This window comes from Caretta caretta, chromosome 2 (genome assembly GCF_965140235.1).
Source record: "Caretta caretta isolate rCarCar2 chromosome 2, rCarCar1.hap1, whole genome shotgun sequence".
Taxonomy (NCBI): Eukaryota; Metazoa; Chordata; order Testudines; family Cheloniidae; genus Caretta; species Caretta caretta.
The window spans coordinates 65563833-65590547 of record NC_134207.1 but is presented as its reverse complement, the minus strand read 5'-3'; the positions used below and the strand labels follow the sequence as shown (position 1 = coordinate 65590547).

Here is a 26715-nt window from a genome sequence, read left to right as displayed (position 1 = left end):
CTCCTTAGGACTGCTGGGTACCATGTGCTTGGGGACCACCACAACCCATGAAGGATCCTTCTTACTGGCCATACTGGTATGGTCCCATAGAGTGGCACATCCCTCTCCTTTCAGAGACCAGCTAGAACTCCCTCTGGAACCTGTGGAAGGGTGGGGGGAAAGAACCAGATCCAGCAGCATTTCCAGTTCAGTTGTGTATAACATCTTCCTGCCCTGAAGCGGATGCTCCGGCATCATCTACGCATGATGACTGCAAACTGTTCCAGGAGCTATTAAGAAGTGTTGCTGAGGAGCTCCAGATCCCTCTAGAGGAAGTCCAGAAGTCATCCCATGAATACCTGGATATTCTGCAAAGTGCAGGTCTGAGTACAGTGGTTCTCACAGTAAACAAAGTGATCCTGGAGCTGGCTAAAGTGATGAGGCGTACTCCAGCAACATGTGCACCTACATCTAAAAGGACAGAGAAAAGATACTTTGTCCCAGCCAAGGGAGCTGAGTTCCTGTTTGTTCATCCCATGCCAAATTCCATGGTGGTGCAAGCCACATTGGAAAGGAGTAGTCAACAGCAAAGCAGACTGGCTTCTTTGGATAGGGAAACAAAATGCCTGAGCCTTCTGGGGAGGAAGATATTTGATAAACAAGCTTGCAATTCCGAATAGCTTACTATCAAACCCCACTTGACATGTATGACTTTAAATTTTGCAAACTTGGAATATTTGACAGAGACAAACTCCCCCAAGAGGACAGAGGGTAATCCCAGGCCCTTATTCAAGAAGATAAGATTGCAGTTAGATCATCCCTCCGCAGTGACAGGGTCCAATTAGTGAGCATTCTGATCAATCAGCTCCAAAAGAGTCCACAAACATTGGTTTGGACATGCCTCATGCTCCTGAGTCATATGGCGTCTTTCACATATGTAAGCCCATTTGCAAGACTCCTGACTTTGCTGCCTTCAAGCCTGGCTTCATAGTTTACGTACCAGACATGCATAGTTTGGACAGGTTAGTTAGGATCCCTCACAGAGTATGAGACTCTAGCTTGGTTACAGGAGAAACCGGAGTGTTTGGGAATTTGTTCACTCCGCTACCTTCTCAGATATTTAATCACAGATGTGTCTCTGATAGAGTGGGAAGTGCATGTAAATGAACACATAGCTCAGACTATATGGAGCCCCATGTAAGTCAAGGATGCATATAAATTTCCTGGAACTGAGAGCAGAATATCAAACCACTTATCCACTCAGTGTATTCAGGTGATGTTGGACAATATGATAGTATTCTGCATCAACAAGCAAGGGTAAAGCAAGATGTATACTGATTTGCGTAAAGGTACCCTGTGTTAAATTGATCTATTGTCAGATTATACTATCAGCCGTACACCTCCCTGGAATCCACAACACACTGGCAGACCCTCAGCCATCTCTTCTTGACAGCAAGTATAAGAGGGGTAGCCGTGTTAGTCTGTATCCACAAAAACAAGGAGTCTGGTGGCCCCTTAAAGACTAGCAGATTTATTTGGCCATAAGCTTTCGTGGGTAAACCCACTTCTTCAGATGCATGGAGTTAAAATTACAGATACAGGCATAAATACAGGCACATGAAGAGAGGGGAGTAACCTTACAAGTGGAGAACCAGTGTTGAAGGCCAATTTAGGCAAGGTGAATGTGGTCCACTCCCAATAATTGATGAGGAGGTGTCAATGCCCAGAGAGGGAAAATTGCTTTTGAAGTGAGCCAGCCACTTCTAGTCCCTATTCAAGCCCAAATTGATGGTGTTAAATTTGCAAATGAATTGTAGTTCTGCAGTTTATCTTTGAAGTTTTTTGGGTTGAAGAATGATTACTTTTAAATCTGTTGCGTGTCCAGGGAGATTGAAGTGTTCTCCTACGGGCTTTTCTATGTTACCATTCCTGATTTGTGTCCATTTATCCTTTTACATAGAGACTGTCCGGTTTGGCCAGCGTGCATGACAGAGGGGCATTGCTGGCATATTATGACACATATCACATTAGTAGATGTGCAGGTGAATGAGCCCCTGATGGTGTGGTTGGGTCCTATGATCGTGTCGTTAGAATAGATATGGGGACAGAGAAGACAACGGGGTTTGTTACAGGGATTGGTTCCTGGGTTAGTGTTTCTGTAGTGTGGTGTGTAGTTGCTGGTGAGTATTTGCTTCAGGTTGGGGAGCTGTCTGTAAGCGAGGACTGCCTCCCAAGGCCTGTGAGAGCGGGGGATTGTTTTCCAGGATAGGTTGTAGATTGTTGTTGATGCACTGGAGAGTCTTAGCTGTGGGCTATACGTGATGGCCAGTGGTGTTCTGTTTTCCTTGTTGGGTCTGTCCAGTAGTAGGTGACTTCTGGGTACCCATCTCGCTCTGTCAGTCTGTTTCCTCACTTCCCCAGGTGGGTATTGTAGTTTTAAGACGGACAGAAATGGGAGATTCAGAACCTCAGTGGTGAGACACATTCCAATGATGGGGATCCCTGTGTCTGGACCTGTTTGCATTGCAGGACAACAAGAAATGCACAAGGTATTGTTCCAGGGAGGCACAGGACCAGAACACCAGAGAAGTTGCCCTTCTAATCCCATGGTCTGAAAATCTGGTGTATGCTTTCTGCGCATCCCAGTCTTACCTTGAGTTCTCAGAGATACACAATAGTCCATTGTTACTCCTGTGGGAATTCTGTGCCACTACGCAAAATGCAGAATTTTGTAGAAAGTAACATGTACGCAGAATTTCCTTTCCTGCACTGAAGTGGGCTGCGGTGCTGCTAGCTGCCACTAGAGGCCAGTGGGTTTGGCAGAGCCCAGCTTGTATATAGAAGACACTGCTGAGGGTGGGAGAGGGAGCTAGAGGGTTCCTGGCAGCTGCAGTTACCAGAGGAGAGGGTGGGGCACAGGAAACTCGGTGCAAGCTTGGGACCTCCCTCTGGTTCCCTGGGCTCTAGGAGGAGAGGGGGTTAGATGGTCTGGGCAAGGGGGGGCCCCCGCAGCTAGGCTCATAGGGGAGTTGGTGTGGGCATCTGGACTGGAGGGGCCACTGTGGTTTTGCTCTAGGGCATGGAGGGGGTTTAGATGTTTTGGGTGGGAGGGATCTGCAGGTTGGTTTGGGGAGGTGGTAGGGGTTATGGGTGTCTGACCCACAGGCTAGGGCAAAGAAACAGGAACTACATTGTCATAGGGGTTTCTTTAACTCTACTCCTGAGGGAAATTTTGTGTCTGTATTGTTAGACTTACTTGCTGACAGGTATTTTGAAATAAATTACCAAAATAATTGAAACTGGTGTGATTATGTAGTGTTGTTTTGACAGATTTTGCAGAATTTTCAATTTTTGGCACAAAATGCCCAGGAGTACACTGTGGTGGATCATCCTCTTTGTTCTCAGATGTCTGCAACAATTTTGGTTCCCCATTCTTCTTTGACTGTCGTCCTGTCTGCCAATTAGCATTCAATCCTTCCCAGACCTCCTGGCACAGGTCAAGGGCAGGATCAGGTGTCTGAATTCAGTCACTTCACCTTGCAGTATGGCATTTGGAAGTGTTGAACCTGGATCAGAAATGTTCAGTAGCTGTTAAAACCATCCTTAGCAATAGTAGAAAAGAATTCACGAGAAAGTGTTTCTTAGCTAAATGAAAAAGATTCTATACTTGAACTCTACTTTACCATATGTCCCTAGAGGAAATGAACATCTCTACCATTTTGGACTTCCTACTTGCCTTGAAATCGCCAGGTCTTTCTCCTTGGCTCGCTTCAGTTTCATCTAGCAGCCATCAGCACCTGCTGCCCTCTGATTGACAGCAATTCCCTGTTCACACATTCAGTGACTATGGGGCTTCTGGATGGTTTACTCTAACCTACCCCCATCTTGGGATCTTACCTTGATGCTTGAGTACTCCTTCCTAGGAAGGCAGTCATTTCCCATTTTGTATGTGTGCAATTGATTGTTCCTTCCTAAGTGGAGTACTTTGCATTTGTCCTTATTGAATTTCATCCTATTTACTTCAGACCATTTCTCCAGTTTGTCCAGATGATCGGGAATTTTAATCCTATCCTCCAAAGCATTTTCAATCCCTTTCAGGTTGGTGGTATCTGCAAACTTTATAAGTGCACTTTCTATGTGATTATCTAAATAACTGATGAAGGTATTGAACTGAACTGGACCCAGAATTGATCCCTGCAGGACTCCACTTGATATGCCCTTCCAACTTGACTGTGAACCACTGATAATTACTCTCTGGAAACTGTTTTCCAAGCAGTTCTGCACCCACCTTTATAGTAGCTCCATCTAGGTTGTATTTCCCTAGTTTGTTTGTGAGAAGGTCATGCAAGACTGTATCAAAAGCCTTACTAAAGTAAAGATATACCACATCTACCACTCCTCCCCTCCCCCAAATCGACAAGGTTTGTTACCCCTTTAAAGAAAGCTGTTAGGTTGGTTTGACACAATTTGTTCTTAACAAATCCATGCTGACTGTTACTTATCACCTTATTATCTTCTAGGTGTCTGCAAATTGAATATTTAATTATTTGCTCCATTATCTTTCTGGATACTTGAAGTTAAACTGACTGGTCTGTGATTCCTCATGTTGTCCTTGGTCTTCCTCTAGCTTCTAATGTATTTGTAGAATGTTTTCTTGTTACCCTTTATGTCTCTAGCTAGTTTAATCTCATTTTGTGCCTTGGCCTTTCTAATTTTATCCCATCATACCTCCTTGTTTATATGCATCATTTGTAATTTGAGCTAGTTTCCACTTATTGTAGGATTCTTCACTGAGCTTCAGATTATTGAAGATCTCGTGGTTAAGCCAGGGTGGTCTTTTGCCATATTTCCTATCTTTCCTGTGCAGTGGGATAGCTTGGTCTTGTGCCTTTAATGTCTGTCTGAAAAACTGCCAATTGTCTTCAGTTGTTTTTTTTCCCCCTTAGACTTGTTTCCCAAGGGATCTTACTTACCAACTCTGTGCATTTGTTAAAGTCTGCCTTCTTGAAATACATCTTCTTTATTGTGCTGTTTTCCCTCCAATCATTCATTCGAATCATGAACTCATCATTTCATGATCACTGTCACCCAAGCTTCCTTCCACTTCCAAATTTTCAACCAATTCTTCCCTATTTGTCAAAATGAAATCATAAGTAGTGCTTGTCAGTCACTCACAATGGAATGCACCTGAAGAAGAAAGAGGGAGGTTACTTTGATGCAATCTAGTAAGGGGTCACTATCTGCCCTGGAATTTTTGGTGCTTTAAATGCTATGTTGCTGTGGTTCACAATCCTGACACCAACAGCCAGTATACAAGTATGCAGGTCACATCCTGGTTTCTACCACCCAGTAATACCCGCCCAATCCCAAGTTTCCCTGTAGTATCCAGCCCTCTCACTGAACACTTAAAAACTGTTGCCTGCTTCCTTAAAGAGACAGTAACCAGGCAGCAGGTTAACAAACACTATTTTAATAAAAGCACTGAACTGGCTTATAGTAAAAGTAAAACAAGTTTATTAAACAAAGTCTTAGGTTTAAGTGAAACAGAGTATAAGGAATAAAGATGATAAAGGGTTACAAGCAAACAAAGGTAAAATATGCTTTTAAGGCTAAAAGCTGATTTAACAAACTGGACTCTCTTGTTCAAAGAAGTGTTTCTCAACAAGTCTCTTTTCCAGAATCGCTGACTAGACTCTTTGGCCAGGTCCCTTCATAGAGCTCAAAGTGTTTGGTTCCTTTGTCTCCTCTGAAGAAGAAGGATGCCAAAATGGCTTTTTCTCTCTGCCTTTATCTTTCCAGAGTTCAATGACCTTGTTTCAAGAGGCAGGAAGGCTTCCTGAGGATGCAATCTCCATCCCCCACAGAAATTATAAGTGGTCAGCTTCCCCCACTTACTTTTCTATGGCTTTGTTTACCTTTCATGTAAATGTGCATTTCTTTCTTTGGTCACCCCTTGTTTAATTTACGTTGGAGACACATCCACACAGAGGAATGTCGTTCCACCTGTTTGAAACAGGTGTGGCGTAAGCACTGTTTGCCAGATACTTTTTAAGAACATATTTCCAGCACATATCTGTAAAGATCTTTGTAGGTTTACTATACATAAATCATGAGTATTAATGATCAGTGAGTTATTAGTTTTTAAGTGATATATTTCATGTCACCTTTGGTAATATATCGTGGCAGGTGTACTAACTGGCATTGGGGGTGTTCTGAGGGTTGCAGTTACTTACTTTCTTTAACCTTAGTTCTTTGAGATGTGTTGTCCCTATCCATATTCTGTTACCTACTTTGCTTTGGCTCTGCTTTGGCTCTTAACTGTGATTTGCAGCAGAGAAGGAACTGGAGAAGCCCACCCTTTATGCCCCTGGTTCAGAGCACAAGGGGAGAGTGTGTGCAGGCACATGCCAACAGACCTTACTAGCAAGAATCTTCCAGTCTTAGGTGCATGGAGCATATACGTATCTACAGTGGATTACAGATAGGGACCACAAATCTTGAAGAATTCCATTTATGGAAGGTAGGTAAACTCTCCATCTATGCATGAGTAACCTGAATTTATGGATGGCATAGCCCTGGACAAAGATATGGCATATTTATTCTTTTCAGAGGCTGTGGGCGAAGTTGATTGTATTGGGTATTTTGTGTTCAAGCTGTGAGTTCTCTTCCCAGTTTGTGCACTCCTTATGGGGTATAAAGGCCTTGAAGAGAATAATAATAATAATCGGTTAGGAAGGGTACAGTTACTAGCACCAGTCGAAAGAGCATGTTTAGAACTCGCGGTCTCCTGGTTTCTGCTGTGCTACAACTTCTCCTAAATCGGTGGTTCCCAAACTTTAACAACCTGTGAACCCCTTTCAATAAAATGTCAAGTCTCGCAAACCCCCTCCTAAAAATGAATATTTCCAGGTATTTTCTCCTTTACTGGAATATAAATTATATAAGTAGTGATCTTAAAAATATAAAATTTGTTTTTATGACATGCTTATTACACATTATTATTAATTATTTATAATTACAGTATTTTTATTACATTATGAACACAGCAACACTCTTCCAAGATCTCACTTTTGTAGCTTGTATCACTTTAAATAAGCCTGTTATAAGACAAGTCTGTTTCATCAAGGAGTATCAGATGTGAAACAGCATGAAGATATTAAGAAGCCAACTCAGAGTTCCTCCTACATAAGCATTCAGGTCTTGAGTGGACCAGGCAAACAACGCATGTTACAACAAAGCTTAAACTTGTGCTTCATAATTTTAAAAACAATACTAGCTGCCTATTTAATTTTAAAAACAGGAAAAAATATCCACCTCCCTTTCCATTTCTTATAAGGAGTCTTGAAGTTTAAATCTCCTCAGTGTAATAGATATGCTTGCTTTGATCTGCTTAGCTCTTGGAAGTCCAGGGGCTCCTGGCTGCTGGGCCCATGCTGCCCGGGGTCCCTGGGGACAGCTCTGTCTGCCATTTGGGAATTTTCTCCCGAGAACCCCCTGTAACATTTCACAAACCCCAGTTTGGTAACCCCTGTCCTAAATCAATGAGAATTTTGAGGGAATAAAAGAGAAAGTGAAGAATATATAAATATATTTTGTGTGTGTGTCACATCCAGGTTTGAGCTCCTTGTATGGAATTCTAAAGTTGAAAAACTAAGGTGGTACACATACAGTGTTCTAGAACGTTGCTGGGTTTTGGCCAAACCAAAAACAAACTAGGTTCTGTTAAATGGGTGGGAAATGGTGTTTTATTTTAGGAAAAAAACAAATGGTTTATAACTCAATCTAATCTGAATTGATTTTCATGAAGACAGCAAAAGGCACTTTCCTGACTGCGGAACTAGCCCTTTGTCAAATTTCAAAATCTTGCTGAAAACCATGAAAATATTAGAGCTGTTCAAAAAAAACTATAAGAATTTGATGTAATGGAAGTGCTAGGCAACCTTAAATAGGGGTCACTCCTGTTCCTTCTATAAAAATTTATGTGTGCGCACATGAATAAAAACTAGAGGTTCTAAAACAGTGCCCTATCTGTAAAGAGTGTCATGTCAATTATCTCTTCAGCTACATAACACTGGCATTACTATATTTTTAGTTGGTAAACGACCCTCCCTTTTTTTTGACCCTTTCAGTGTTGGTAAAATGTTTAATTGCTTTAATAGCTTCAGTTTCATGTGTAGCTCCTACTGGAATGAGTCTTAAGGACATAATTATCCTCTTTAAATCTTAAACTGTCTTTGCCTAACCTCTAATAAAGTTTCATGAGTTGAGGGTAATTAAACTCTGCTGTCAGTAAAGTTAAGTATTTGATTCATTTTGGGAGAAAGGGGAAATTAATAGGCTGTTTCCCTGTTTCTTGGCTACTGTAACAGTGCTGCTATATGCTTACACCTCTGGGGGGGAAGGGTGTTGGTCTTTGTTCATGCAGTGGTTGGTAGGTATGCTTAGTGACAAACTTCATGAAACCTTCTTTGTAGACTGAGCACATTCTATTTTCCTTGGCCCAGTAAACCGGATCCATTTGTTACTGCACCAGTAGGTTAATGTATTATTCCTGTGCAGACTTTCTCAAAACCAATCAATTTAGTCGGTCAAAGAACTTAACTCTTAGGATGAAAAGCTAGCAGTGCCCTCCATAGCATGTGATGGCGTGTTCATCTCCCTTGATTCTTACTGGTATTGGGAGCCTCTTCTATAACACTAAAATGTAAAATCAGATAAGCTGAATCTTAACTCAAAATCCTAGAATAAATAATGATTCATTCCATAATATCATTAATACAAATATTACAATATTCTAAAAATGAATTTTTTGAAACCATTTTATAGACATCCCCTTTATTCTATTGTCTCAACATGTTGAGCTTCTAAAGTATCTTTTATCTAAGAGGTTCATTTTGTAAACAGTGCATTAATCTTCACAATGCACTGGTCAGGTTGGTGGTATTCCTGTTTTACAGGTGGGGAAACAGCTGTTCAAAAAGGATGACTTCCCTAAAGTGTCAGTCTATGGCAGAATTGGCAATAGAACCCAAATCTCCTGGCCTACCAGTTCTGAGCTTTAACCATTAGATGATGATGCTTTCATTAATGAGCTAGGCCCAAGTGTATACTGTTCTTTCTGAATTATAAGTTCACTAAACAAGCAGCAGTGGCATATCTTCTGAATTTATAATTTCATATGTAGCTATTAATTAAGCAGTTTTGTCCCTAACTGTTTGTATGGGGTTGGGAGAAAAGACAGAACATTAGTATATTAAGGGATTTCTAATTTTCAGTGTGTATTAAGTTAATTTCGTTTCCCAATTTCATCCTGAAGTGGGAAGATAAATGGACCTTACTAGTTTATCTTTTTGGACCAACATTAGTGGCTTGTCTGCTCTGTGTATTGGCATTTGGAGTACTGCTCTGCACTAAGCCTGGTGAAGTTTACAACATGCCACTTAAGATGTGAGTAGGAGAAGTGAACTTTACTGCTAGAGGAGAACCTAAATGAACAAGGGCAATTCTAAAACACTTTTATAAGTGATCTGAAGCCTTGCTTGATGAAAAAAAAATAATTATTGGGGTATTTATTACTAAATTACCATAACCTGGCTATAAGAGGGTTGAACAAGTCAAGACTGCTAGTTCTTAAGAAGAAAACTAACCAAGGCCTGACTGTGGCTACAATGTCATGTCAAGATTATGAATGTGATGCTGAAACTGCCTGCTTCCAACTTAGGCTATACCTTACAGACTGGAACTTCAGTACCTAACTTGAAAGAACATATTTTTAAGTTGGGGGGAGAAATAGGAAGGTAGCAAGAAGAATATAATTCTCATCCTTCCAAAAGAGCTTTCTTGTTTCTAGACATAGCTGCAAAAGGGTTCTGATTTTGCTACAGCTACTGGGTTCAGTTTTATACTGAGAGAAATCTTTTGTAACTAAGAGAGAAGCACACGACTTAAGAATTCATCTTTTGTTTATAATATACCATTATTTACAGGAATTATATAGCAAAACGACTTACAGTAGTTCTCAAAACTTGCTTTAAGATGAATGGGGGGGAGGGGGTTGGGTTTTTTTCTTGTAGCAGCAGCCTAACTCTTGTGTTGAATTTCCCACAAAACTGTCTACTTCAACTCTGCAGTTTTATGTAACATTCCTTCAAAATATTTGTCTGGAGTAATCTCAGTTTGTTATGAGAATTCACCCAGGCAACTTGCATTAGGTTAGCAAAAGTTGCATAGCCAGCACCTGTTGTAAATAAAGTTGAGAGTAAACTTGTGTTTATGGGTACTCTTGGAATAACCAGAGGAATTTTCTAGTGTTAGGCTCCTTTTTGATCTTGTGTTAGAGCAACTGAAAAGTCCAGCTTACACTATAAGAAAACGGATAACCAAAATCATTTAAAATCAGACCATTGGCTCGGGTCATACTTCAAAGACATGAGATCAAAAGTAATGGTGAGTTAGTTGAGTGTACGTCAGGCTTCCTTTAGTGTGCCCATCCTGTCCCCCGCCTTTTGCTTAATGTGTTTGAGTTCTTTGGGCACAAGTATTGAAAGTGCAGGGTGGAAATTTCATTAGTATGTTTCTTGCCTCTTGGACCATAGATAACTGAAGTACAACCTTTACCATTCTGCTGTAAATTGGTGTCAGGGACTTTCATAGAGGTGACTCTGGGTTAGCTAAGTGGAATCCATTTGAAATAGTACTCTGCTAGCAGGGTGGTGAAGATGTTGAGCTGGGGTCGTTACTGTGATGAATTCTATGCCCAGTTTGTCCCATCATGTGTGGATGGCAGTACAACTAGAGCTGGTAAAATCTGTTAACTTGAGAGGTTTTGACGACTCTGTTCATAGGAAAAACATGTCAAGTTAGTTAGGATGTGCGCATTGCTAGGTTTGTCATGTGTAGAATTCGCCCTAAATTCTTTAGCAGTGATCTTACACTGCTATCTTAAGCCAGGAGTCCTCAACACTTTCATACTGTGGATCAGTTCATAATAGAGCTGTTGTTTTGTGGACCATCCCGCATCCCATTTGCAGCTGTATAAAATAGCTGTGGCAACTATAGCAATTGCTTATGTGAAAAAGCAGCTTGGAAAGTAAGTATGTATTCAGCTGTCTTTAGTGTCTGTTTTTGCTGTTCATGTCAATTTCCCCTCCTATCAGTTCTAATTCTTTCAGGGCAAGCAAGGAGAGTCAATACAATGTGAGTCAGCTCTCAATCGCCACCACCAAATGCTCAGTGCTTCACAGACCACAATTTAGGAATTATAAAGCCCAGGGGAAAATGACTAATAACTGTTGTCATATGCTGCGGTGTTGTAGCCATGTTGGTTCCAGGATATGAGACACAAAAAGTGGGGTGAGGTAATATCTTTTATTGGACGAACTCTGTTGGTGAGAGACACAAACTTTCAAGCTACACAGAGCTCTTCTTCAGGTCTGGGAAAGGTACTCAGTGTCACAGCTAAATACAAGATCGAATAGATAGTTTAGGGGACCATTCAAGGTGAAGTGGCCTGTTAACACTATTTCTTGTTCGAAAGGTGTTAATGAGACATGGCAATGTGTTTCCAGAGTTACAAAATTACAAGATTAATTATTACCCTATCCATTTGTAAAATAGTTTATAATACTATAGCCTTTTCTACAGTGTTTAAAGAAAACGTGGCAACTCTTCAGAATTGTTCTTAAAAAGTTTAACTGTTTTGGCTTTTCCCTATATTGCAAAAGGGACCTCCTGAAAAAATTAGTTGTAGCAGATCAAATCAGCTGTCATCCTGGATCCTGAAATATTAACTATGACAAGTATTTGAGGTCTTATTACTATTGTATCTTGTAAGTGAATGGCAGTGAATGATGCCGTTTTGCCTGAACACTTATATACTATCAAATCTACCCCTGCCCCCAAAAGATCTTGCAGTTAAATTTCAGATGGTGGTTTAGGAGCAGAAGAGCATGGGATGAGAATGAGGAAGGATTATTTGAAGAGATGGGGTGCACAGAGGGATTTAGAGAAGAAAGAATAGTCTTGATGGATGACAGTGAGGCTGTACCCATATTCCAGCACTGGTGCATCTGTACTAGTAGTTGATTAAGACTTTGACTATGGGTGTGTCTGTACTGAAATCAAAGGTGTGATTGCAGCTCATGTAAGCATTCCCATAGTAGGTTTAATCTAACTAGTGCATAGGAATGAAGACATGGCAACACTGATCCCAGTGTGGGCTCTAGTAATGAGAGTACGTATCGAGGGTTCTGGTCGGGCTTGCGCAGCCTGTACTGCTGGATCTACACCACTAATTTTAGCCGCGTTCACTGGATTATAGCTAACATGGGTATGCCTATACCAGCTCCAAGCACACCTTCAATTGCAGGGTTGACAAACATATTGTGGTGAGCCCTGTCTTCTGATTCTTCCAACTTTGCAGCTGGACTACTGCTGTTACTATTTTTCCTAGTGTCGACTAGGCCTGAGCATGTTCCAGATGAGGGGGCAGCATGAAAGAGAGCCCGAAACCAAGAATGGTATAAAGACAAAGGAATCACGAGGATGAAAGTTTTAGGGAGAGCATATGGAGTGAGAGGGGAAGTAAAAGGAAAATGAGGGGATAGATATTTAGGGGAAAAGTCCTATGCGGCCTAGTACAGGTAGGTAAAGATTAGGAGCATGAATTTAATTCAGTAAAAGAGGAGACGCTAATGAAGGGATTCAAAGTGATAGGAATGGGGCATATATTGCATGTGTAGACTTCATCTCCCTGATGACCTTGTCATCGAGCTTGAACCTACTAATGACTAACCTCCATGGCTAGGGCCCTACCAGATTCACAGTCCATTTGGGTTAATTTCTTTAAAATAGTCAATGTCATGATTTCAGATATTTAAATCTGAAATTTCACAATGTTGTAACTGTAGGAGTCCTGATCCGAAAGAGGTTGGGGGAGCTGCAAAGCTATTGTCTGTGTGTGTGTGTGTGGGGGGGGGTGTCATGGAATTGCCATCTTTGCTTCTATGCTGCCTTCAGAGCTGGGTGGATGGAGAGTGGCCGCTGCTGGCTGGGCGCCCAGCTGTTAAGGTAGTGCTGCCATCAGGAGCAGCGCAGAAGTAAGGTATGATATTCCCACCCATATTTCTGTACTGCTGCCTTCAGAATTGGGCCTTTTTACCACTCTTGCTTCTGCGCTGCTGCTGCTGGTGGGGCGCTGCCTTCAGATCTGAACACCTGGCACCGATGCTCTCCATCCACCCAGCTCTGAAGGCAGCACAGAAGTAAGGGTGCCAATGCTGCAACCCACTACAATAACCTGGCAACCCCCTTTTGGGTCGGGACCCCCAGTTTGAGAAACACTGGTCTACCCCGTGAATTTGTATAGTATAGGGTAAAAGTATACCAAAGACCAGATTTCACAGAGGAGACCAGATTTCACAGTCCGTGATGCATTTTTCACGGCCAAGAATTGGGTAGGGCCCTGGCATTACACAGCTCTGTTTTCCAGATGTGTTGCTGCTGTCTCCTGTTGTCTAACCTCTTGCCCCTATCGCCACCTCTTTAAAAAGAGGTCTGAATTCAGTCACTGGATGCTGTCTGCACCTTTCTGAAGAGAATCAGCGTATCTGTTTAGATCGGGGTTCTCAAACTGGGGTGTCGCAAGCTGTCAGCCTCCACCCCAAACCCTGCTTTGCTTGCAGCATTTATAATGGTGTTAAGTATATAAAAATGTGTTTTTAATTTATAAGTAGGGGTCACACCCAGAGGCTTGTTATATGAAAGGGGTCACCGGTACAAAAGTTTGAGAACCATGGTTTAGATGGAAGAGATAAAACTTACCAGAATTATACTTGTTATCGAGGAAAAGTTTGCTTAAACTGAAAAGTTTGGATCTGTATCCTATTGTCCCATAAGTTGGGGATGGTGTTGGGAGCAGTTCAGATTTTGGAGTCAGGAAACTAATTGGACATTTCTTCTCATGTTATATGCCATGATTAACAGATGAGATTCCAAAAGCGTAAATAAAATGTGGTTATCCTAGATGTGCTTCATAGGGTCTGAACGGGTTCCTGGAGTCTAGAAGAGTGCCTGATGCAAATTAAAATGGCGTTTCTCAGCTGTCAAAGTAAATAGGGATTTTTTTAATGCTGGTGTTTATATCTGACAAAGTTAGCTGAGTCACGTCACATACTCTGTTGCTCTTACTGTAGAGCTGAAAAGCTCAATATCTCAAGAGGCTCCTCTGCCAGGGAACTGACACCCATCTGCTATCACTTCTTAAGTATAGTTCACGTTGTTTCAATCCTTGTTCAAGCAACAGAAAGATAGTCTCCTTCTTAATTCCTCACCATTTCCTCCCCCTTTTCCCTCACACTAACCCTCATTGGATTAATTCTGCATCCTGTCCATCCTGCCACTTTACATAACAGGCCTCATTTGAGCCATCCATCTTTTCTGAGCAGTGGAAAATGAGTTTGGATTTAAATATGTAAACATCCTTATGCACAAGCTTCTTTACTTTTAATTTATTAAATCTTTTGAGCTTCTAATGTTTGTTTGCAAATTAAAAAATGTGAAATTGGGTGAGATTGTACATATCTGAAGAATTTTCTCAAATGCCATATTTGTATGAAATTTATTCAAATATGGCTGGGCTTTAATTTTATGAAAACATTTTGTTATCAAAGGTAATTTGTTGAGCGTCAAGTTATTTTTTTTAAAAAGTTGCATTTTTAAAATCTTTGGGAATCTCCACGTTTGCTCTAATAAGATTTTAGCAACGTCCTGCATGGTCATATTGCATGTTAATGACATTGATTAACTGTCAGGCAGTGGAAATTGATGAGAAAATGTCCATAGTAAAATTAAATGGCATTACTGAAGACAGTACTGCTGGTTAGGGAGGTGACTAGACCCAGTAGTCTGTTGTAGGAGTATTAATGTGAGCTCCAGGTTTTTTTCACATGATTAAAACGGGCCATCTGTTCTTTGTTAAATGTTTACAAAAACAGCTTTTCTCTAAAAGATTTAAGGAGATGTGGGTCTAGTAAACACTGCAATATTTCTGAGCACCTTTTTCACCTTATTTCAAAGAGCACCAAAAATAATTTTGCCTGCATATCAAACAGGATTAATACCTATTTGTATTCAATCTTTACTGGTTTCTTTCCTGTGGAAGATTAAATTCTGTACCAAGATGCTAAATTATGGCCTCATTTATTACTAAAAGCAGTTGGGGGGAAATGATTTGTGTTCTGAAGTGTGCAGGTAAGTTTTCAATCTTTTTGTAAATGTATGTAGTACATATCGTTTTGTAATTTTTTATAAACGGAAAACAGGATTCTGTCATTAGAAATTGTGACCCTGTAACTGTAGTTAATCCAATGTAGATTTAAAGATGAAGAACTATTTGAAATAAGTCCCTATGATAGGTTTAAGCCAATATTCACTGGTAATAACCTGTCCTACCTTCCTTCCCTTCTCAACCCTGTTTAAAAAAAACCAAACAATTCAGACAACTGTTCTAGGGTGGAGAAATGCCTCCTTCAAGCTGCCTCTGATCTCTCAGCCTCCTCCCAGATTTGTGCTGCTCCTACACAGCTTCACACTAGGGAGCAATGTGGGGCTGTCAGTCAGGGATATACAGTTTGGTGCAAAAATGTTAACACACAGTGCACAGAAAATTGGACTTAATCACACCCACTTTTGAAAAGTATAATGCTAAAAATTAAAGATCATATTGATATAAAATTTTAAACGAAAACATTTGCAAAGTAAAATGAGACAAAAGTAATACCAAATGAAAACTAATTAGAGCAGACAGGCTGTTTCACTAATGATGCTTTTGAGGTATGTGAATGAAAATTTCTAGCATATAGAAATATTTGAATGTATAAGGTATTTTATTTGGTTGAACTGGGATGCCTATTTTTAATTCTCAATAACCTAGTATTGTGAATAGGAGTTGGTATAACTTTTTTAGATTTTTGGCTTTCCAATTTCATACATAATTTGTGCATGTAATATATAAATTTAAATATTTTAAAGCACCACTTGAGTGAATGTTACATATACGCTTTTTTGAGGTAGTGAGTGGGACTGAAAGAATGTGAAAGTCTACAGGTTAACATTTTACAAAACTTAATTCACTAGTTTTGAGAAGTTCTTAAATGAATGAGATGGGGAACAGTATTTTAAACATTTTAATGTAAAGTCTTGACATGAGGCAGAGAAGTTAAAATTGTGACAGCAATATCCATCAATTTTACATCATAGTACATGGGGAAAGTTGGAGAGAATGTGAGCCTTAACTTCAAATATCCTGGTTTTTACTGGTCTGTTCTAAATAGTTTTTTAATCTTTTGAAAAAAGTCATTCAGGAGATGGAGAGGCAAGGTAAGGCATGGATATTTTTGGATTGCATTAAAAAATGTCATCAAAGCTTGTGTGCATGCACATTCATTTTGAAATCAGTGAATAAATCCTGTGAACTTTGCTTCACAGGCACACTTTGAAAAGTGGCTAAAATTTAAACATCCTCAGTCTTGTAGTTCATTGAGCAGATACATTGAGAAGACTTTATTGAAACTGTTAATGTTAGTGGCTTGTCTGGCTGCTGGGCATTTTTTTTTAAATCCTCATGAATCATTTTTAAAAGAAAAACTCAACTTTGGCACAAAAGTTAGATCTTTTAAATAAGCTTTTGCAAAACTTAAGATCAATAGAAATGTCTGTTTTTAAAATTCCAACACAGATAGCATTTTTAAACAAGTATTTCCCCTCAGCATTGGAACCAAAACCTGAAGATCTGAATATCTACCAACGAAACTGATTGAATAGAGTTTAATTGTCCAGACTAAGAGCAGTGCTAAAAGCAATCAAGTGGCTTAAACCTAAGCAAGGATATCCAGAACACGAAATCTACTATCTAAAGTGTGATTTAAAAGTCTTTGTGACGATATCCGAAGGCAGCAACCTGGAGGAAAGCCTAGGAGGAGTGTTCACCACCCCAGTCTCCTGGGAAAATGGAAAGTAATGGGATTCCTAGCAGATTGCAAAGTAAATGAACAATGGAGGGAAACATTTGAACTACTCATATACCTTACAGGGTTCTAAATTCACTGTATCATTCAGGAAAAGGATCTGAGTGCCATTGTGGGCAGCTGAGTGAAAACCTTGGCTCAAAGTGCAGTTGCAGTTAAACAAGATTTTAGGATGGGTATATAATGGAGAATAATATGGGGACTATTGTGATGCTTTTATGTAAGTTGATGGGGTGTAGCCTAACCTCGAATGCTGTGTGCAGAAATGGTCGCTTATCTTCCCTGCCCAACCCCCCCCCCCCTTTGGTAAAATTAGAAGGTTCAAAGATTGATAAGTGGGATTATTCCTTCGTAAAACACTTTGAGAGCTATGGATGAAAAGCACTATATAAGACCTTTGTATTTTTATTATTTTTCAGAAAGGAGATGAATAAGATGAAATGATAAAAGTATATAAAATAATGAATGGTATAGGAAAGGTAGATCAAGGGCTTCTGCTTTTTGTCTCATAACACAAGTACAAGGGGACATTAAATTAAATTAAAAGGTGACAAATTCAAAACTAATAAAAGGAAATATTTTTCACATATGTAATTAAACTGTGGAAATCATTGCTACGTGGTGATACTGAGGCCAGAAATTTTGCAAAGTTAAAGAGAGATTGGACACTTGTATGGGTAATAACTTATAATAACTATTTGTATGGATAATAGTTATCACTAATGTGAACAGATTTTGGAAGAGATATTTAACCTCATGCTTCAGAGTGGAAGCCAATTTCTTATAGGGATTTAGGAGGAGACTAATGTGCAGGCACATCTGCCTAACTTCAGGTTGTTTGCACCTTCTTCTGAAGTATCTGTTTGTACTGTCAGATACAGGACTATATGGACCACATGAATGATCTGGTAATTCCCACGTGTCATCCTGGACTATGCTTAGGGATGCCATGTTTTATATTGGCCTCTATCAGTAAGGTGTCTGATAAATTTGAAACAACCTCACTACTTACCTTCCCATGGCTCAGTGATCCCTGTCTTCCAAAAGGCTGGACCTCAGGAAAAGCCTGGTGTAGGGCTATCTTCCGTCTGGAATCAGGCCTGTCATCTCATTCCCTCATCTTGAGAGTGAACAAAAAAAGAAAACAATGAAACAAAACTCAAAAAGAAATAAGAAAGGAAAACTACACAACGAAATATACAGTTGTAAAAGTAATACAAGGAAAAGCAGTAATATTGCTCCTTACATCCTCAATAGTGTCATAGCAAACTCTGGATCATCGGACTCTGAGCTGATCTAGTAGGAGATCCCATGGGTGTGGAGGGAAGCTAGTTGCATCTGCATTGATAGTGTGAAGGCATAGCAGGACATAACTCCTTGTCTTCACAGCATTTGTGTGGGTAGTTGTGTAGGGCAGAACTATCTAAAGCACTGAGTGGAACAAAGCAAAAACAAGAATAGGTGCAAACAGACATTCTATACTTGCTCCAGAGTTTTGTGCCAGGAACTGTGGGACACATACAGAGGTGGGCAAACTACGGCCCAGGGAACGCATCAGACCCTCCAGACACTTAAATCTGGCCCTTGAGCTCCCGCTGGGGAGTGGGGTCCGGGGCTTGCCCTGCTCTGGCACTCCAGCCGGGGAGCAGGGTCAGGGGCTTGTCCCACTCCACGTGGTTTCCAGAAGCAGCAGCATGCCTCCCCTTCAGCTCATATGTGTGGGGCAGCCAGGAGGCTCTGCACACTGCCCCTGCCCCAAGCACTGCCCCCACAGCTCCCATTGGCCAGGAACCGCAGCCAGTGGGAGCTGCGGGGCAGCACCTGCGGACAGGGCAGCACCTAGAGCTGCCTGGCCGCACCTCTGCATAGGAGCCGGAGTGGGGACGTGCTGCTGCTTCTGGAAGCTACTTGAGGTAAGTGCTACCTGTAGCCTGCACCCCGATCCCCTCTCGTGCCCCAACCCCCCTACCCCAGCCCTGATCCCCCTCCCACCCACCAAACCTCTCAGTCCTAGCCCGGAGCAGCCTCCTGCGCTCCCAGCCCCACCCCAGAGCCTGCACCCCCAGCCAGATCCCTTGCCTTCACCCCCCCACCCCCCACACACACATCCCAACCCCCTGCGCCAGCAGGAGCCCTCACCCCATCCTGCACCAACCCTCAATTTCATGAGCATTCATGTCCCGCCATACAATTTCCATACCCAGATGTGACCCTTGGGCCAAAAAGTTTGCCCACCCCGGACATGTACAACACATAGGCAATGCTTTCGAGGAGTGCTGTGTGAGAGCATGGTACACTCAAAACACTGGTACACCCATGGAACATGGTACACTCAGAACAGCATGGATGTTTTTGTATTAGTCCTCCTTTTTGCCCGATCTGCAGAGGATAAGAGTCCATTACTACCCCACCGAGAGAACCATGGCTCTTCAGCGTACACTGTAAAAGATCATGCTCTTAGCTCTGGAGGTCCTCAGTTCAATCCTTGGGATATTGGTCAAAATGTTGATGTCATGCATGCACTAGTGTGAATGGCACTGATGCAGTTCTCTTGTGTAAATGCACCCTATGATTGTGTCCTATTAATTTTCTAGCTGTATATATAGAAGCCAAAGTTAATACTTATTTTCAGATGACAAAAGTTCCATGTAAGTAACTTACTTTTCCCAGATTACTCATACAAAATAGCTGTTACCAGAATATAGGAAAGTCTTATATAAACAATTTTTTATTTCAGAGATGGACAACTTTAGGATAGCAGAGGGCCATAAAATCTACTAAAAACCCCTTTGGTGGGCGATAAAGAAAACAGCCTCCCTCCCCCAAAAATTAAATATTGAGCCAGGTTGCTGTGGTGCACAGTCTTTTAGTAAAATTGTTACTGCCTCATCAGCACAGTTTATCTGTCCCATGCCTCCCAGCTCGTTACTGCCTACCCATTAATGATTTGGGAGCTGAAAGCCAATGAGGTTTCAGCCAGGGTCTTCACTCTCCACCAAGCATAGGAAGTAACCAGAGCTTAGATGTCATGGGACGGAGTTGGAGCCTGTGTTGAAGGGGAGCAGAGTGGAGGCAGAGATTGGGGTCAGCAGGACCTCATGTTTCAAGTCGTAATGGCACTCAAATTTGGCCTGGCTGGCCCTCCATCATGCCACCATGGAAGGGGCTCTGCTGTTACGCCACCCAGCTTATGCCACTGCCAGCTCCCCTGCCCCCCTCAACTCCCAGCCCCCCAAAATACATTCACCAGCTTCATATGGTCAGGCTAAATAAAACAAGCTGGTTGGCTGGATGAGGCCAATGTCTGCCTTATTTTTTCATTTTTAAGTATAAGTGAATTTTATTTGGTTTATGAAATTTTGTTTGTGGATTTATACCTTTTTATATGGCGTTTTAAAGAATAATTTTATACTTGCAATATTCAGTACTTTATAGCTGATCTGCAACAACCTTACCCGCAGCATAGCAATGCTTACAATTATTGTACAATATTTGTTTGAAATGTTACCAATTAACTTCACCTTCTGTTTTCTCTTGTCTCCCTCCATGACCTCTCAGCCCTAAAATAGAGAGCTTTTAAGTAAACAATTTTATGGACAACAAATGTGTGTTTTTATTATGCTATACTAATTTAATGCCTATTTGTATTTCTTAGCATTCTCCATCGGAGCCCTTTGTAGAGAAACCAGTGCCGGATATGACTCAGGTTAGTGGACTGAATACCCAGCTAGTGAAAAATGATGATTACCTGCCACCGATTGAACAGCAGCCTCAGCAAAAGAAGAAGAAAAAGAAAAACAATCACATTCTTGCAGAGGGTCCTAGTAAAGGTTTTGGTAAGGAAGATTTTCCTGGTGGTCTTGACAGCCAGGATCAAACCAGAAACTCATTGGATTGCTCCCAAGAAGAGAAAAAGAAAAAGAAAAAGCCCAAGTCAAAAAAGGAGCTGAAGGATCCTAAAGAACCCAAGGAAAAGAAGGAGCCTAAGGAACCCAAGCCTCCCAAAACCCCCAAGCCTCCCAAAGAGCCAAAGGAAAAGAAAGCAAAAAATACCACACCAAAACCCAAGACCAGCAAAAAGACAAGGTAGGTCAGGAAATACCTCTTTGGGTATTTGTACTGTATGTATTTGTGGGATTTAAAAAAAAAATACAAAAAGAATGGGGGAAATCATGTTGTTGGCTAGGGATTGTACCAATTTTAATTATTTTTCCCTTTTTTTAAAAAAAAAATGGGAGGGGCAAAAAACCCACACAGCCCTAAGTGAAATAGTTATGCTGATACAAAAATTGTAGCCTCTCTAACCCTGTTTCCTCGTAGTTGGAACAGGAGAATTATCTCCACTTGGCTTCGTGATCCCTTTTAGGATCAGGGTTAAAATCCTAGTAGGCCATATAAGAGAGATCAAATCGCAGTACTGTACAGTCATTCCAAAGCAAATCCTTCCCTCCCCCCAAAAAATATCACGAGTACAAATGTTCACTGAGAAAACTGAGAGGGGAAAAATATTAAAACTGATTTTTTCATTTGTATCTAAAATTTCTTACAACTGTTCTGAACCTGTTCCAAACATCTGAATCTGTTTTTCAAGATGTGGCTAATGTTAGAAAATATATAACTTCCAGATGGAAGCACAGCCAGACCTGGTTAATCCAAATCAGTTTGCAGAATCCATTTGTATTAAGATTAAAAACAATTTTGATTAACAAATCTGATTTGCATGTATTCTGCAAGGTTGGTTACTGTTTAATTCTTTCTAATACAGATATATGGATAAATGAAGCTCAGATAGTATGGTCTTCTAGTAAGAATGAAAGGTTAGTCGGGTAGATAGCAAAACTAGTGTTTATTGAAGAATCTGTGTAAATAGGCAGGGTGAAGTGTTTTGTAAAAGCTTTCGCAAAAAGAAAAGGAGGACTTGTGGCACCTTAGAGACTAACAAATTTATTTGAGCATAAGCTTTCGTGAGCTACAGCTCACTTCATCGGCATCCGATGAAGTGAGCTGTAGCTCACGAAAGCTTATGCTCAAATAAATTTGTTAGTTTCTAAGGTGCCACATGTCGTCCTTTTCTTTTTGTGAATACAGACTAACACGGCTGCTACTCTGAAACCTGTAAAAGCTTTATTAGCTTTTCAGTACAGTTGAACCTACTTATAATTTACAAAAAAATTTATTACTGTAGTTTAATGTTCAGGTACATGTTACTGAATCTAGGTAGTGGACTGAACAGCTTTCCCACTGTAGTCTTTTGAAACTAGAGTACTGTATCAGCTAAATGAAAAGATTAGTTTGCCTGGGGACAGGATATTCATATTTTTTGGGTTTTGCGAAGTTTTTTTGCCTTCTTTTAAAGGCCACAAAGGGAAGGGACTATTTTATGATTATCTAATTCAGCCTCTCACCATAACACAGGTCTCACCCAGCCATTTCTACATCAAGAACTGAAAAACTTGAGATTTATTAAAAAAAAAAAAAAAAAACCAAAAAACTTCTCATTGCAAACCTTTTCAGCTAGGTTCTATGAATATAGTTTCTACAGACAGCTTTTCAGAATTTAATAATGTTTAACAAACCAAGGTTAGAAAGAACTTGGTTCCAAAATATATGTAGTTTCCTATGAATTGGGATTGACATCAGGCCTCAACATTTGAGATGCCACATAAGCCAGGGTGATAAGCCTGTGCAGGGTCACACCAAGTGAAGTCATGGGACCACACTTTGCGGGCAGGGGAGTGGACTCTCCTTTCAGGAAACAGAGCTGCTCTCTTGCATGCCTGTGGGGGGGGAGGGGAGACCTCATTCTTTTCCTCCTACCTTTGCAGTATCCCTTGCAATTGGATGGGTGAATTTTGTAATACTTCTCATAGTTGCAAAGTTATGTTCTTACCACTCTTTGGGAAACATGTACATGGGATCATGAACAACACTTGCAGCCTCTTACCCCAATAGGCAAGACTGTTTAAGAAAAGTGTACTTGCCCAGTCAGTCACAGCCTTGATTCATTATTGCCACAAGTACTCCTTTTCTTTTTGCGAATACAGACTAACACGGCTGTTCCTCTGATACTTTTCAAGTCCAGATTCACTTCAGTCTATCCGCTTTGATAGCTTCAGTATCTGGGAGGTAAACATTGTCAAAGAACCTGCTGACTTAGGAAGGGTAACGGATTGCTAAGGAATATGACTTCTGTGAAAGATATTTGCCTGCTTTTGCCACGCAATGCCACCGACTGGGAAATCTGTCCAGTAACATTTGTAATTGAATCAAAGTTTTAAGTAAATCAACAGGCTAAACCAATAATCTGTTGAGCCACAGTGCTTCAGCTGGTCAGAGGAATCTTAAGTGATGCATCTTGATCTTGCTATAGTGCTACCTCACTAGGAAGGCTATAACATCACAATAGCAGAGATGACTAAAATGGATGCACCTAAATGTAAATTGAGTGGCAAAGGATAATTACGTAAATCGAATATGTGGTGCTGAAGGTGATGGGGTGTTTTGGCTATGTTAGTGCTCGTTATATTATCATAGTAGCTTGCTTCTAGGCATTGGATTACAGTAGTGGCAATTTTGCGTTTGGAAAGTTCTGTGATACTGGTTACTTTCAATCTCTAATAAACTAACCTGAGTTTATGTAAAAAGCCATTTTCTTAGGGGATGGGATAAGTGTTTGAAATAAGAGAGAATTCAGAGACCATCAGAGGTGTCTCTCTACATACAACATATGGGACATTTCCATTATTCAAATTCGGTTGGAAAAGGGTAACCCCTTTTACTGGATCGTTCAAAAAGTATTGCTACATAGATAGTACACAGACAGAGGCAGAAACTGCCCCTGAAGTGAAAGGATGAAAAAATAAATTGAATTCAATTATAAAATGGGCAATATATACTAAAGTAGCAGATTATTCTAATCAATATGCATACTTTTATTAAAACAGCACATCAGAATTAACTAGCCATGTAATCCTCTTATCGACCATGAAAGTATAGAAAAATCTTGGAATCGTCCCTCCTCCTTTCTTTGGAGTAAACCTTGAAGAAATGTGTAAACTGCCGGGTAGAGATACACCTTAATCACATGGTGAACAAAACAGATGAATAACAGAAGAAGTTGACTTTTGTAGTGCTCATGTGAAATACATTTCCAGTGACATCCCAGAAATCTAGGAAACTTCGAAATACTTCAAAAGTGAATTTCATTGTACAGTTGGTACTTTTGGAAAGCAAATCCATGGACTAGGATGGCATGGTTTAACTTCCTGTGGCTGTTAGCGTGACCCTACAAGCAATAGTAAAAGGAGGCTGGAAGAAATGAAGGGAAAAAAAATCTTTCTCTATAAATCAGTTCAAGATCACTAGCCATATAATATTTTTGAGAGATTTCAAAATTTTGGGCCCTGAGTACAGATAAGATAGTATCCAAAAACATTCTTTCAGTATATTAACTACATGTGTGCCAAGGATTATGTGGGTCACTAAAGTCTGCCAATTTTCCTTTTAGTAACCTGGGCTACCAGACTGAAAGAAATTTGTTCTTCACTGCTGCCATTGTTTCTATTAGTTATTTCAACTGAATATAAAACATCTAAAAAGCTTTTGGTTTTTCTAAAAGCTTTTAGAAAATGTTTCACTATATCCCTGGTTGTACAGAAATTTTGTCAGTGCCAGCATTTGGGGGAGAGGGAGTAGTAAGTTTTGTCTGTCTCTGTCTCTTCAGGAAAACGTCCATTAGTTTTGAGGAAGATGGGGAAATGTACACTTCTGAAATGCCCAGAATCTACTCCTAAAGTCCATGCAGCTCTCCTTAAAGCAGTCACTTAAGGTGCAGTCTACATTATGTATGAGTCAGATTACTTGGTTATTACATGGTTGTTTGTGACCTAGTTACAATGTGGTTAACACTTCTAGTGAGGGGACTTTAACCTAAATGCAAGGTTTTAGTCCAGTTATGGGACACAGTAGGCCCATTCATAACCAATATCTTGAGCCGGGCACAGGATAACCATGTTGTAACAAGGCCCCCTGGCTCTTTATGTTTGTATTGCAAAACAGCCCTGTGCAAGGGACACAATTAAGTTTGGCAAAAAGAAAAGGAGGACTTGTGGCACCTTAGAGTCCAACAAATTTATTTGAGCATAAGCTTTCGTGAGCAACAGCTAACTTCATCGGATTCATTCAGTGGATTTTCCACTGAATGCATCCGATGAAGTGAGCTGTAGCTCACGAAAGCTTATGCTCAAATAAATTTGTTGGTCTCTAAGGTGCCACAAGTCCTCCTTTTCTTTTTGCGGATACAGACTAACACGGCTGCTACCTGAAACCTGTAATTAAGTTTGGGAGGATTTGTGTGTTAAAGCCTTCTCTCTACCTGTTATCAAGAGGACTAAACCTAAGCAAAACGCCATAACAAAGATGGAGTCTAGGGCAGCATCTCGGTTGGTGAATAAAGGAACCATTGGCTTTTTCACCCTCAGAGCTCTTGGACCCTGCTGGGGGAACTCTTGTCTTTTGTATCACCTTGACTAGTGAGTGTTTACTAAATTCTGAATTACTGTGTATATCCAAGTAATTACCTTCTGGAATGAAGCTCCTCTCTCCTTCCTGCAGTCCAAAGCTACTGGAATGGGGTGGTGGTAATGCAACATTCTCGTCTACAGAGGATGGAAGCAGACTTCCATCTCCACCAGAAATGGGAGAGAGGATCATTCATCCCTGCAGGGCATTCTGATGTGTCTTCTGCTTGCAGCACATAAGCAGAGCGCTAGTCGCGAGACTCATCCACTTTCCTTGAGTGCATGCCTGCAGTGCTCTGGGTTGGCATGGCGCTCCCCTACTCTGTTGTCAGGTGGACTGGGGAGCAGAACTCAACTGGGGAGCAGGGTTGTTTGCTGAATTCATTTTTGTAGGGCAAGTGCTTGCATATTAATTTTTTCAGGTTTTCCCTTTATTGCAGGGTTCATTTTAGAAATTTGTCTGTGGGCTAGTGTCCCACAAATGAAAAAAGAAAGATCTGAATCTTAACCATAGGATTTATTTATTTGGATTTTTGGACAACAATAAGAGTACCCATCCAATATTTTGGTCAACCTTGACACTCTTTTAAATTACACTAATGAATAAACAGACCAGTTAGTAATCCCTGAGTAGATTAAATAACCCAGCAACAGTACGTTTATAACAAGAACTAGTTGACCTCCCTGCTCAATCCTTTGGAGCCTGCCACGCTGTTTTTTTGATACTTTCAAGTCGCATGATTCAGCAATCCCAGTTTGTGATGCATTGACCTGGCTCTTCTGGTGATGGTTTATTGTCTGACTTACAAAAAGCACTATTTTGTTGGGATACATATGGTCTCCAACTTCAGTTCTTTCTTCCTGTTGTCATGCTTTTCTTCTCTTGCTGTCATTCTTTTATTATTGTTGTCCCCCATTGCCATTCTGATGACTGTGCTGCTAGTGATTTTATTTGGGACAGTATGGTATGCTGCCTTAAGGAATAAGAACATTCAACACAAAGTTAGTATTGGATACTGGATTCCGAATCATGTAATCTGAAATGATGCCTGGTATATAGGCTTTAAATAAAAAGGCTATTTTTAACAGCAAATTCTGATGATTTATTTATTATTATTTTTTAAACTGTGCCAGGTTGATGCATTCTGTTTGGTGTCTGGAACCACTTGGCCTGTGAGGCCTTGTGCCTATGA

At 40.6% G+C, this 26715-nt stretch overlaps 1 protein-coding gene across 3 annotated transcripts in view; it reads left to right on the top strand.

Annotated features, from left to right (window-relative positions):
* CHD7 (chromodomain helicase DNA binding protein 7) overlaps positions 1 to 26715 on the top strand; it is a 185143-nt gene that overhangs the window by 94819 nt on the left and 63609 nt on the right. For all 3 annotated transcript variants that reach the window (XM_075125194.1, XM_075125192.1, XM_075125193.1), the window contains exon 3: positions 20659 to 21089. In XM_075125194.1, coding sequence (XP_074981295.1) covers positions 20659 to 21089 — 431 coding nt within the window. The remainder of the gene's footprint in view (positions 1 to 20658; positions 21090 to 26715) is intronic.